Genomic DNA, 14,626 nt, shown 5'->3' with positions numbered 1-14,626 from the left:
GTTATGGGAGTAACCGTCACCAACAGCACAGTAATTGGGCTTCAGCATCATAATAACTCTGCAGGAGCTGAGTTCAACTGCATCTAACTGGACAGTGAACTCACTGTTGACTTTGCAACCAACAGCAACCAAATGCTCTCCACTTAAATTGATGGCCTCGGAACAAAGACTCATCATTGCTGAAGCGAGGTGTTGATTAGGCTGTTCAGTGAAAGCTGGATAGGAACAGGAGGAGGCCGTTCAACTCCTTGAGCCTCTTCTGCCATTCAATTAGATCTTGGCTGATTTCTATCTTAACTCCATCTACCCACCCTGGGTTACACAACATAAACCAATCGCTCTCAGTTAAGACATTTTCATTCAACCCCCAGCCTCAACAATTTTTTAGGGCAAAGAGTTCCAGATTTCTGTATGAACATAGCTGGAGTAGGTCACTCAGCCCCTCAAACCTGCTCCACCATTCAGTAAGATCATGACTGATCTGATTATAACCTTAACTTGATATTCCTGCCTACTCCCAATGACCTTTCAGCCCCTTGCTTATCAAGAATCTGCCTTAAAAATAGTTAGAGACTCTGCTTCCTCTGCGTTTTGAGGAAGAGAATTCCAAAGACTCACGACCCTTTGTGTGAAGAAGCATTTCCTGATATCACCCCTGAACAGTCTGGCTCTAATTTTATGGTTATTCATCCTTGATCTAGACTTCCCCACCATCAGAGGAAATAGTTTCTCTCCACCTGACCTCTAAACCCCTTTAATTGTCTAAACTAACTCAATTAGATAATTCCTTGAACTTCTATACTTGAGAAGCCTAGTCTAAGGGTTCATTGGTCTGTTTACATTTTGTCACTTCATTATGAACACATATTCTTTTAGAAGAAATGCTTTTAGGAGTTTAACATAAGAGGGGAGGTGAGTGACTGCTCTTGACATCAAGGTAGCATTTGATCGAGTGTGGCATCAAGGATCCCTAACAAAACAGGAGACAATTGGAATCGGGGTGAAACTCTCCGCAGGTTGGAGTCATACCTGGCACAAGGGAAGATGGTTGTGATTAGAATCATAGCGGTGTACAGCACAAAAAAAGACCCTTCGGCCCATTGAGTCTACGCCGGTTAAACAAGTACCTAACTATTCTAATCCCATTTTCCAGCACTAGGCCCATAGTCTTGTATGCCATGGCATTGCAAGTGCACATCCAAATACTTCTTAAATGTTATGAGGGTTTCTGCCTCTACCACCCTTTTCAGGCAGTGAGTTCCAGATCCCCACCACCCTCTGGGTGAAAAAATTCTTCCTCACATCCCCTCTAAACCTCCTGCCCCTTACATTAAATCTATGCCCCCTGGTTACTGATCCCTCCACCAAGGGGAAAAGTTCCTTCCTGCCTTTGCCCCTCATAATCTTATACACCTCAATCATGTCCCCCCTTAATCTTCTCTGCTCCAAGGAAAATAACCCCAGTCTATCCAATCTCCCCTCATAACTAAAACTCTCCAGCCCAGGCAACATCCTGGTAAATCTCCTCTGCACTCTCACTACTGCAATCACATCCTTCCTATAATGTGGATCCCAGAACTGCATGCCATACTCTAGCTGTGGCCTAACCAGCGTTTTATAGAGTTCCAGCATAACCTCCCTGCTCTTATATTCTATGCCTCAGCTATTAAAGGCAAGTATCCCATATGCCTTCTTAACCACCTCATCTACCTGTCCTGCTACCTTAAGGGACCGGTGGACATGCACACCAAGGTCCCTCTGATCCTCGGTACTTCCCAGGGTCCTATCATTCATCGTGTATTCCTGTGCCTTGTTTGTCCTGCCCAAGTGCATCACCTCAAACTTAACTGGATTAAAATCCATTTGCCACTGATCAGCCCATCAGACCAGCCTGTCTATATCCTCCTGTAATCTAAGGCTATCCTCCTCACTATTTACCATCCCATCAATTTTCGTGTCATCTGCGAATTTCTGATCAACCCTCCTACGTTCAAGTCTAAATTGTTTATATATACCAGAAACAGCAAGGGACCCAACACTGATCCCTGTGGAACCCCACTAGACACAGGCATCCAGTCACAAAAACACCCCTCGACCATCACTCTCTGCTTCCTGCCACTCAGCCAATTCTGGATCCGATTTGCCAAATTACCTTGGATCCCATCACCTTCGTTATCAGTCTCCCATGTGGGACCTTATCAAAGATTTGCTGAAGTCCAAGTAGACTATGTCAAATGCAGTGCCCTCATCTACACACCTGGTCACCTCTTCAAAAAAAATCAGTCAAATTGGTCAGACATGACCTCCCTTTAACAAAACCATGCTGACTGTTCTTGATTAATCCCTGCCTCTCCAAGTGTAGATTAATTCTATCCCTCAGAATTGCTTCCAATAGTTTCCCCACCACTGAGGTTAGACTGACTGGCCTGTAGTTCCCTGGTTTATCTCTTTCTCCCTTCTTGAATAACGGTACCACATTGGCTGTCCTCTGGCACCTCTCCTGTGGCCAGAGAGGTATTGAAAATTATTGCCAGCGCCCCTACTATCTCCTCCCTTCCCTCACTCAACAGCCTGGGATACATTTCATCCGGGCCTGGAGATTTATCTACTTTTAAGCCTGCCAGCACTCAGAACCTCTTCCCTTTCTATGCTAATTTCTTTAATTATATCACAGTCCTTCTGCCTGATTTCCATACCCACGTCGTCCCTCTCACTTGTGAACACTGACACAAAGTATTCATTTAGAACCCTACCTATGTCTTCTGGCTCCACACACAAATTACCACTATGGTCCTTAATGGGCCCTACTCTTCCCCTAGTTATCCTCTTACTCTTAATGTACTTGTAAAATAACTTTGGATTTTCTTTTATTTTACCTGCCAATATGTTTTCATGTCCCCTTTTTGCTTTCCTAATTTCCTTTTTAAGTTTCCCCTACATATTCTATATTCCTCTAGGGCTTCCACTGTTTTGAGCCCTCAATATTTGCAATAAGCCTCCCTTTTTCTCTTTGTCCAATCCTGTATATCCCTCGACATCCAGGGTTCCCTGGATTTGTTGGTCCCACCCTTTGTCTTTACTGAAATATGTTGGCCCTGTATTCTCCCTATTTCCTTCTTGAATGAGTCCCACTGACGCAGATTTACCTAAAAGTAGCTGCTCCCAGTCCACTCTGGCCAAATCAGATCTGATCTTATTAAAATTGGCCTTCCCCCAATTTAGAACTCTGATTTCTGGCCCATCCTTGTCCTTTTCCATAACAACCTTGAATCTAACGGAGTTATGGTCACTATCTGCAAAATGCTCCCCAACCTATACCTCTACCATTTGCCTGGCTTCATTCCTTAAAATTAAGTCCAGCACCCCTCTCTTGTACTGGCTTAGAAAGCTCTCCTGGATGCATTTTAAGAATTCCGCTCCCTCTATACCTGTCTCACTATGGCTAACCCAGTTAATGTTGGGGAAGTTGAAATCCCCCACTAATACTACGTTATTATTTTTATACACTTCTCTCAAATTTGCCTACATATCTGGTCTTTTATTTTTCTCTGACCATTTGGGCGCCTATAGTACACTCCCAGCAATGTGCTTGCTCCTTTTTTGTTATTCAGTTCTACCCATATGGCTTCATTTGAGGAGCCTTCTAAGATGTCATCCCTCCTTTTGGTTGTAATTGATTCCTTGATCAATATTGCGATACCTCCTCCTCTTTTACCTCCTTCTCTGTCTCGTCTGAAGACCCTAGATCCTGGAATATTGAGCTGCCAATCCTGCCCCTCGCTCAACCATGTCTCTGTGACAGCAATGACATCATACATCCATGTGTTAATTTGTGCCCTCAACTCATCTGCCTTATTTGTCAGACTCCTTGCATTAAAATAAATACCATCCAACCTTGCCAAATTCCCTTGTGTCTTAACTGACCTATAATTTCTATGCCTTCTAGACTCACTTGTTCTCTCTTCTAATCTTGGCTGTGCATCTCCCCCTGCTGAACCTCCTCTCAGGATCCCATCCCCCTGCCAAGTTAGTTTAAACCCTCCCCAACACTACTGGCAAACCTCCCCGCAAGGATGTTGGTCCCATTCTGGTTCAGGTGCAACCCATCTGCCTTGTACAGGTCCCACCACCCCAGAAACAGTCCCAATGTCCCAGAAATCTAAAGCCCTCCCCTCTGCACCATCTCTCCAGTCACGCATTCATCTGGACTAAGCCATACTCACTAGCGAGTGGCACCAGGAGTAATCCAGAGATTACTACCTTTGAGGTCCTGTTTTTTAATCTGATTCCTAGCTCCATAAATTCTGCTTGTGGGACCTCATCCCTCTTTCTACCCATGTTGTTGGTACCAATATGTACCACGATCTCTGTCTGTTTGCCCTCCCCTTTTAGAATGCCCTGCAGCCGTTCAGTGACATCCTTGACCCTGGCACCAAGGAGGCAACATACCATCCTGGAGCCAAGTTTATAGCCGCAGAAACGCCTGTCTATTCCCCTTACTATTGAGTTTCCTACCACTATTGCTCTTCCCCTCTTTTTCCTTCCCCCCCTCCCGCCTCACCCTGTGCAGCTGAGCCACTCTCAGTGCCATCAGCGTGCCTGCACTCCCCAGAGGAACCGTCACTCTCACCGTTTTCCAACACAGAGAAACGGTTCTCGAGCGAAAAGCACCCTCGGGATTTCCTGACTATCTGCCTGACACCTTTCTTCTGACTGATGGTCACTCCTGTAAGCTGTGGGGTGGCCATGTCTAAAAACATGCTATTCGTGAAACTCTCAGCCTCGCGGATGCACCTCAGAGCCTCCAGCTGTTGCTCGAGCTCAAGTAGCTGCAGCTGGTGACACTTCCTGCACATGTGATCAGTCAGAACGCAAGGAGTGTCTAGGACTTCCCACATGTTGCAGGCGGTACATAACAGGGGACTGAGCTGCCTTGCTGTGGCTTTAGTTGAAACCCCCCCCTTTAAGTTAAATATAGTAAAAAAAAATTAAATTATTCATGTACTTTAAATAAAAACTAGAACCCTTACCTTTCCTTAGCTTAATCTATTTTAAACAGGAGAAAAACTGGAGGAAAAAATTGGAGAAAAACACTTACCCACTACTCACCAATCAGCTCTCACCTTTGTGCTGACGTCACTTTTTGAAGCTTCCCCGCACTCGCGCTGGTTCTGATCTTTCCACCGCTCTCTCGCGCTGTCTTGTGATGTCATTCTTGTTATTTTCAACAAGAACCGACTGCAGGACACTCTTCCCAGACTGCTTCAACGCGATGCTGACTGCAGGACACTCTTCCCAGACTGCTTCACCGCGATACTGACTGCAGGACACTCTTCCCAGACTGCTTCACCGCGATACTGACTGCAGGACGGTCTTCCCAGACTGCTTCACCGCAATACTGACTGCAGGACGGTCTTCCCAGACTGCTTCACCACTATGCTGACTTCAGGACGCTCTTCCGAGACTGCTTCACCGCGATGCTGACTGCAGGACACTCTTCCCAGATTGCTTCACCATGACGCAGACTGCAGGACACTCTTCCCAGACTGCTTCACCGCGATGCTGACTGCAGGACGCTCTTCCCAGACTGCTTCACCATGATGCTAACTGCAGGACACTCTTCCCAGACTGCTTCACCGCGATGCTGACTGCAGGACACTCTTCCCCAATCATATCGGTCACAGGATATTGTTGCAGGAGTTCCTCAGGATAGTGTCCTAGGCCCAACCATCTTCAGCTGCTTCATCAATGACCTCCGTTCTGTCATAAAGGCAGAAGTGGGGTTGTTTGCTGATGATCGCACAATGTTCAGCACCATTTGCAACTCTTCAGATACTGAAGTAGTCCATTTCCAAATGCAGCAAGACCTGGACAATATCCAGGTTTGGGCTGACAAGTGGCAAGTAACATTCACGCCACACAAGTGTCAGGCAATGATCATCTCCAACAAGGGAGAATTTAACCATCTCCCCTTTACATTCAATGACATTACCATCGCTGAATCCCCCATTACCAACAACCATTGATCCATTGATCAGATACTGAACTATACCAGCCATATAAACATTTTGGCTACAAGAGCAGGTCAGAGGTTGGGAATGCTGAGTCGAGAAACTTACCTCCTCACTTCCCAAAGCCTGCCCACCATCTACAAGTCACAAGCCAGGAGTTTGATGGAATACTTTCTACTTGCCTGGATAAGTGCAGCTCCAACAACACTTGAGAAGCTTGTTACCATTCAGGACAAAGCAACCCATCCACCACCTTCAACATCCACTCCTTCTACCACTAACACACACTGGCAGCAGTGTGTACCATCTACAAGATGCACTGCAGCAACTTACCATGGCTTCTTCGACACCACCTTCCAAACCTGTGACCTCTACCAGCTAGAAGGACAAGGGCAGCAGATGAATGGGAACATCACCACCTGAAAGTTCCCTTGCAAGCCACATACCATCCTGACTTGGAAATATATTGCCATTCCTGCACTGTCACTGGGTCAAAATCTTGGAACCTTAACAGCATTGTGGGTGTACCTACACCACATGGACTGTAGAGATTCAAGATGGTAGCTCACCTACACTTTCTCAAGGACAATTAGGAATGGGCAATAAATGTTGGCCTTGCCAGTCATGCCTATATCCCATGAAATAATGAATAAAAAGGTTAAGATGAGGGATGGGAGGAGGTTTGTGTGGAGCATAAACACTAGCACAGACCATCTGGACTAAATGACCTGTTTCTGATCTGGAGACTACAGTGCAGTCTCTGACATACTACATACAAGACCAAGGGAGAACAGGTAGTTTTCCCAAAAACTCAGAAGGCTTTTGCTTTGGGTCTGAATTTTTTCTCTTTCTGATCTCAGAATATTGGCAAGAGGATGTCTTGTTCCGACTTCATCGGGAACTTGGAAGGACTGAATGATGGGAAAGATTTCCCGAAGGAGCTGCTCAAGGTAAGATTGCTGGGAAACAATTAGCATTGTATTGGTGCTGGTCATGTCCAGACAGAGGACTTCTGTAATTCTGGATTTTTTTTTAAAACTCAAATCCTTCCAGCCCCTTTTTAACAAAACCAACTCTAATTACTTGTTAACAGTGACAGTCAGAAAGCAAAAGCAAAGGAAGTTAAGAGTATTGAGCAGAATTGTTGCTGATCTAATGTGTTTTGCTTGAGCTCTGGGAATATGCTATTAAATTGTTCTTATTTAATAACTGAGCTGTCTTTTCATTATGGCACTGAGCGCCGACAGAAATTAGCTTCATGCTCAAACTGACTGAGATTGATGGCATGGAAGCTGATCGAAGTTGTCAATTGTCTCATTGCCGATGCAGACAGCTTCGCACATCATGCTGTTTGACATCCAGCCCTGTTTGTGTCTGCTTTGTCTCTCTTTCTCTGGGCTTTGCTCTTGTTTATGAGGCCTAGAGGGACCCAGCTGTGAATCTGCCGATTCTGTGCTGTTGTCAGGAACCTTATGGTGAGTGAATAAGTCAACTCCCAATTTTATTGCACTCACAAATTGAATATTGGATTTTAAATGAAGGGAGTCGATAGGATAAACGGAAACAAATCTTTTCCACTTTTTAAACCTCTGTTATAGTTGGGGTAGTCACATTTTGGGTACTGAGGACACGTTACCCATGTGGGTGTTGCAGGCAAGGCCAGCATTTGTTACCCAATGTTACTTGCCCTTGAGAAGGTGATGGTGTGCCGTCTTCTTGAACCACCAGTCCAGTACAACTGAGTGACTTGCTAGACCATTGCAGAGAACAGTTAAGAGTCAACCACATTGCTGTGGGTCTAGAGTCACATGTGGGCCAGACCAGGTAAGGATGGCAGATTTCCTTCTCTAAAGGACATTAGTGAACCAGATGGGTTTTTATGACAATTGATAGCTTCATGGTCACCGTTACTGAACCTAGTTTTCAAAGCCAGAATAATTAGTTGAATTCATATTCCACCATCCATCATGGTAGGATTTGAATATGTGTCCCCAGACCTTTAACTTGGGCCTCAGGATTACTGGCCCAGTGACATTACAACTAAGCCACCGTCTGCCACTACACCACCCTCTCCCAAGCAAGCAAATCCAAAATTAGAGATCATAAGCATAAGGCAGTTGCTGGTAAATCCAAAAAGGAATTCAGGAAACATTCGGGAAAACAATCTTTATTCGAAGAGTTGTGAATGTGGAACACACTGCCACATTGACCGTTGTGTCAAATAGCATAAATACGGTTAAGGAGATGCTAAATAAGTATATGGGGGAGAAAGGAATTGAGCTGCATCATTGTGGTAATGTCACTAAACTGGTGATGCAGAGGCCCAGGCTAATGCTCTGGTGACATGGGTTCAAATCCCATCATGGATGGTGGAATTTAAATTTAATTAATAAAATCTGGAATTGAAAGCTAGCCTCAGTAATGGTGACTGTGGAGCTATAGGTTTAGTCTGACTATGGAAAAGCACCCGGAATGATCCAGAGTAAGCATAATTAACAGGGAGAAAGCCAACTTCAATGGGGCAAGACCGGATCTGGGCCGAATTAATTGGAGCCAGAGGTTGGCGGGAAAAGCAGTAGCTGCACAATGTGCAACCTTTGAAGAAGAGGTATTTTGGTCACAGTCAAAACATATTCCCTTGAAAGGGAAAGGTAGGCTGAGCAAATGAGAGAGAAATTAAGAAAAGAAAAAAAGTGTGCTTATGTCAGATGCCAGGTGGAAAGTACAACTGAGAACCAGGCTGAATATTGAATTTTCAAAAGGGAGGTGAAAAAAGCAAATAAAAGAAGCAAAGAGGGAATATGAAAAGAGACTGGCAGCTAACATAAGAGGGAATCCCAAAGTCTTTTATAAGCATATAAATAGTAAAAGAGTGGTAAAAGGAAGAGTAGGGCCAACTAAGGACCAAAAATGGGACTTATGAATGGAGGTAGAGGGCATAAGTCGAGATATGGGGTATTAAATGAATACTTTACTCCTGTCTTTACCAAGGAAATAGATGCTACCCAGGCCTTGGTGAAAGAGGAGGTCATTCAGACACTAGAAGGATTTAAAATTGAAAGGGAGGAGATAAGCTGTCAGTACTCAAAAGTTGATAAGGCACCAAGACCGGATGGGATGCAGCCAAGGTTACTGAGGGAAGAGAGAGCGGAAAGTATGGAGGCACTGGCCTTAATTTTCAGTCCTCCTTAGATTTGGAGGTAAGTGCCAGAGGGCTGGAGAATTGCAAATGTTACACCCTTGTTCAAAAAGGGTGTAAAGCTAAGCCCAGCAACTACAGGCCAGTCAGTTTAGTTTCAGTGGGGAAACTTCTAGAATCTATAATTGGGGACAAAACTCATAGTCACATGGACAAATGTAGGCTAATTAAAGAGAGCGAGCATGGATTTCATAAGGGAAAATCGTGTTTAACTAATTTACCAGAGTTTTTTTGAAGAGGTAACAGAGAGGGTTGATGAGGGTACTGATGTGTGTACATGGACTTCCAAAAGTCATTTGATACAATGCCGCCCGACAGACTTGTGAGCAAAGTTATAGCTCATGGAATAAAAGGGACATGGATACAAAATTGGCTGAGTGACAGGAAACAGACAGTAGTGGCTAATGGATGTTTTTCAGGCTGGAGGAAGATGCGTAGTGGAGTTCCCCAGGGGTCAGTGTTGGGACCCTTGATTTTCCTGACCGGGATTAGTGACCTAGACTTTGGTGTACAGGGCACAATTTCAAAATTTTGTTGATGATATGAAACTTGGAAGCATTTTGTGAACTGTGAGGAAGATAATATAGAAGTTCAAAAGAACATAGAGAAGTTGGTGGAATGGGTGGACAGGTGGCAGATGAAGTTCAGTGTGGAGAAATGTGAAGTGATTCATTTTGGCAGGAAGAACATGGGGAAACAGTATAAAATAAGTCAAAAGCAAAAAACTGCAGATGCTGGAAATCAAAAACAAAAATAAAAATACCTGGAAAAACTCAGCAGGTCTGACAGCATCTGCGGAGAGGAACACAGTTAACGTTTCGAATCCGTATGACTCTTCAACAGAACTAAAGAAAAATAGAAGAGAGGTGAAATATAAGCTAGTTTAAGGGGGGGTGGGACAAGTAGAGCTGGATAGAGGGCCAGTGATAGGTGGAGATAGCCAAAAGATGTCATAGACAAAAGGACAAAGAGGTGTTGATGGTGGTGATATTATCTAAGGAATGTGCTAATAGGTGACATTAAGGGTAGAAAAATAAGTCATTGAAGGTGTCAGGACAGGTTGAGAGAGTGACTAGTAAAGCACACAGTATCCTCGGCTTTATTAATAGAGGCATAGAGGACAAGAGCAAGGAGGTTATGTTGAACTTGTATAAAACACTAATTCGGCCTCAGCTGGAGAATTGTGTCCAGTTCTGGGTGCCACACTTTAGGATGGATGTGAAGGTATTGGAGAGAGTGCAGAAAAGATTCACGAGAATGGTTCCAGGGATGAGGAATTTCAGTTATGAAGATAGATTGGAGAAGTTGGGACTGTTTCCTTGGAGGAAAGAGGACTGAGAGGAGATTTGATAGAGGTGTTCAAAGTCATGAGGAGCCCGCACAGGAAGAAACTGTTCCCACTTGTGGAAGGACGGAGAACAAGAGGGCACAGATTTAAAATAATTGGCAAAATAAACAACAGCGAGATGAGAAAAAAACTTTTTCACATCGCCAGTGGTTAAGGTCTGGAATGCGCTGCCTGAGACTATGGTAAAGGCAGGTTCAACTGAAAAATTCAGAAGGGAATTAGACTGTTCTCTGAAGAGGAAGAATGTGCAGGGTTATGGGGAGAAGGCGGAAGGCGGGAGAATGGCACTAGGTGAATTGCTCATTCAGAGAGCAAGTGCAGACACGATGAGACGAATGGTCTCCTTCTACGCTGTAACAGTTGTGGTTTTGTGATTGTCAATTGTCGTAGAAATCCATCTGGTTCACCAATGTCTTTTAAGGAAGGAAATCTGCCATCCTTACCTGGTCTGGCCTACATATGACTCCAGACCCAGAGCAATGTGGTTGACTCTTAATTGCCCTCTGAAATTGCTGAGCATGCCACTCAATTCAAGGGCAATTAGGGATGGGCAACAAATGCTGAACATTCCAGCAACATCCTTGAAAGAATAAAGAAAAAAACATGCTGCATGAAATAAGCGAAAAATAAATGAACAATATCCCCCCTGGCTCCTGGTTTTGAGATACTGTATATTAACAATTTAAGACATGGTAAGTGTAACGCGCTTGGGAGGAACAGACAACTCTATATTTCTCCAAAAGCTTTCTTTGCCTCAAGTCTGAGTCTGTTGTAAATTAGTTGACAGAGATTGATTCAAATCATTCAATAGTTCAGTTTTCATTGTAGATTGCAACCACCAGGATGGTAGAAGTTGAAGTAGATACGCCTTGGTCTTTTCTCATCCAACATCTCCTCTGTTACTAGATTCATGTGTTTGTGTCCTCTGACAAAGTGTGCTATTCACAAGGTGCTGCAGTACCCTAGGGGACTTGCAACATACTGTTTTGAATTTTAAAGCTAGGTACTAGTGGAAAGAATGATCTCAATGTGTTTAAGACCAGTGCAGTGTAAGGAACCAGGAGAGGCGGCGTAGAGCAGTAGAGCCAATGCCGTGCCGTGTTTGAGTTACCTTAACTAAAGTTAATTCTCAAACACCAGGCAAGAGGAACAGGTTTCTCAATCCCTTGCAATGGACACAGTTCTGCAATGTGCCACTGTTCTGAAAGTGGTCTGCTTCTCTCTGCTGGCAAAACGCTGGCAGCAATGCTGAAACAATACTGCTGGCGCAGCTGGGTTGCTGAACTGAGATTTTGAGACATCAAGCCCCTCTCCAGGATCTGGGTACATAATCGTGGCTGACATTCTGGTGCAGTATTGAAGGAGTGCAGCACTGTTGAGATAAGACACTGTACTAAAGTTCCATCACATTGTTCAGATCGATGTAAGAGATCCCTTAGCAGTATTGTATTCCAAGTAGAATGAATTGTCCTCATGTCTTGACCAAGATTCTTTCCTCTACAGATGCAGCCAACACATTCATCTCATTTGTTATTTGTGGGATCTTGCCAAGTTTGCCTACATAACAACAGCAATTGTCCTCCAAAAAGAAAGTATATTCATTGGTTGAAAGGCTAGTTGGGCTGTCTTGATGATGTAATAAGGTGTGCTGCAAAGTTATTTCTTATTGGCCTGCACAAAATTGAAGCTTTGGCCCAGCGTATTGATTGATGCTCTGATTCAGTGGCACTGCCTCCAGTGGCTGGAGGAGCAACAACCACCATCTCCTTGTTTCCCTTCACAAATGTCACAGGGTTTGGGGCTACTGCCAGCCTCAGGATTGAAGCACAAATGCATCACTGGACCCGAGAGAGGCATATTTCAGCTGCACCATAGCCTGCTTTAGGCAATGCAAATCTTAATCTTTCATTTGCTCCCATTATAGTTTATTTCTATCCCTTTGTTCCTCTCCCCTGAGAGCAATGACTTTTCACTGGCACTCCAGTGACCATGATTGTTTTAAGTTCCTCCCTCCCTTTTGCACCCTACTTCTCTACTATTCTTGGGATGATTTTTGTATCTTCTACTGTGAAGATAGATACAAGATACTTGTTCAAATTCCGTGCCGTTTCTTTGCTTGCCATTATTAATTGTCCAGTCTCACCCTCTAATGGATCAACACTAACTTTAGCCACTCTTTTCATTATTATATACTTGTAGAAGCTTTCACTGTTTTTATATTTCTTTCTGTCATATTCCATCTTGATTTTTTTAGTTACCCTTTGCTGCTTTTTAAAATGTTCCCAATCTTTTGAGTTAACACTAATCCTTTGCAGCATTGTACATCTTTTCTTTGAATTTGATATCATCTCTAACCTCTTCAGTTAGCCACAGCATCCTTTTTGTAGTCCTTCTTTCTCAATGGAATATATTTTTGGTGAGAGTTATTAAATATCTCCTTATCTGTCTACCACTATTTCTCTGCAGTCTTCTAACCTGCTTTCCAATTCCACTTTGGCCAACTCTGTCTTCATACCTTTGTAATTGTCTTAATTTTAGGACACTAGTTTCAGACACAGATTTCTCATCCTGAAAGTGTGTGAAAATCTTTCATGTTATGATCACTCTTACCTAGAGGATCCTTTACTATGTGGTCATGAATTAACCCTGTCTCATAGCACATAGCCAAGTCTAAAACAGCCTGTTATCTGGTTAGAATGTATTATTCTAAGAAACTGTCCCGAACACACACTATGAACTCATCCTCCAGGCTACCTTTGCCAATTTTATTCATCCAATCTAAAAGAAGATTAAAATCTCCCATGATTATTACAGTACCTTTGCTCAAAAAAATTATTTCATGATTTATACTCTATCCTGCAGTGTAGCTACTGTCAGGGGGCTTATAAGCCACTCCTACCAGTGACTTCATTCCTTTGCTATCTCTTATCTTCACCTAAACTGATTCTATATTTTGATCCTCTGAACCAAGATCATTTCCCACTACTTGACTGATCTCATCCTTTATTAACAGAGCTACCCCACTTCTTTTTCCTTTCTTCCTGCCTTTCTAAAATGTCAAATACCCTTGTATATTCAGATCCCAGCCGTGGTCACTTTGCAACCATGTCTCACATCATACTCATTTGAGTAACTGTGCTATCAGTTTATCCATCTTGTGACAAATGCTGAGTGCATTGGGATAAACCGCCTTTAATTCAGTCTTTTTACCATTTTGCCTTACAGTATTTGCTGGTGCACTCTTACATTTGTATGCTCTGTCCCTTCCTGTCATTCTCTAGTTACCATTACCTGCATCGTTACCCTGAACTATTTCCTTGTCCTTTCTTTTTAACCTTTCAAGTCTCTCAGCTCATGAACCCGACCCCTACCCCCACCACCAACTACTTAGTTTGAAGACTTCTCTGCAGTCTTAGTTATAAGATTTGCCAGTACACTGGTCCCTGCATGGTTCAAGTGAAGACTGTCCCAATGGTACAGCTCCCTCTTTCCCTAATAATGGTACCAGTGTTCCACAAATCGAAATCTCACGAATCGAAACCTATTTCTCCCACACCAATTTTTGAGCCATGCCTTTAACTCTCCAATCTTATCTAGCTTATGCCAATTTGCTTGTGGCTCAGTTAGTAATCCAGAGATTATTACCCTTGTTGTTTTGCTTTTCAATTTAGCCCCTAGCTGCTCATACTTCCAATGAAGAACCTCTTTCCTAGCCCTATCTCCCAATGAAGAACCTCTTTCCTAGCCCTATCTCCCAATGAAGAACCTCTTTCCTAGCCCTATCTCCCAATGAAGAACCTCTTTCCTAGCCCTATCTATGTCGTTGGTACCCACGTGGACCATGACAAATGGATCCTTCCTGTCCCAGTTCCTTTCCAGCCCTGAGGAGGTGTTCTTAACCTTGGCACCAGGCAGGCATCATGGTCTTCCAGCCCCATTGAGATGAAGACCAACAACAGGGTATAGGGGCTAGACAGGAAAGTGGAGCTGAGCCACAATTGGATCAGCCATGATTTTCTCAAGTTGTGGAGCAGGCTCGAGGGGCTGAATGGCCTAGTCCTGCTCCTA

At 43.7% G+C, this 14,626-nt stretch overlaps 1 protein-coding gene across 3 annotated transcripts in view; it reads left to right on the top strand.

The window, feature by feature from the left end:
- Positions 1–14,626, top strand: part of LOC121270820 (PH and SEC7 domain-containing protein 1-like) — a 149,705-nt gene that overhangs the window by 103,008 nt on the left and 32,071 nt on the right. For all 3 annotated transcript variants that reach the window (XM_041176279.1, XM_041176278.1, XM_041176280.1), the window contains one exon: positions 6,872–6,961. In XM_041176279.1, the coding sequence (XP_041032213.1) occupies positions 6,872–6,961 (90 nt within the window). The remainder of the gene's footprint in view (positions 1–6,871; positions 6,962–14,626) is intronic.

This window comes from Carcharodon carcharias, chromosome 28 (genome assembly GCF_017639515.1).
Source record: "Carcharodon carcharias isolate sCarCar2 chromosome 28, sCarCar2.pri, whole genome shotgun sequence".
Classification (NCBI taxonomy): Eukaryota; Metazoa; Chordata; class Chondrichthyes; order Lamniformes; family Lamnidae; genus Carcharodon; species Carcharodon carcharias.
The sequence above is the reverse complement of the archived record's forward strand: the minus strand, read 5'-3'. Positions and strand labels throughout refer to the sequence as shown.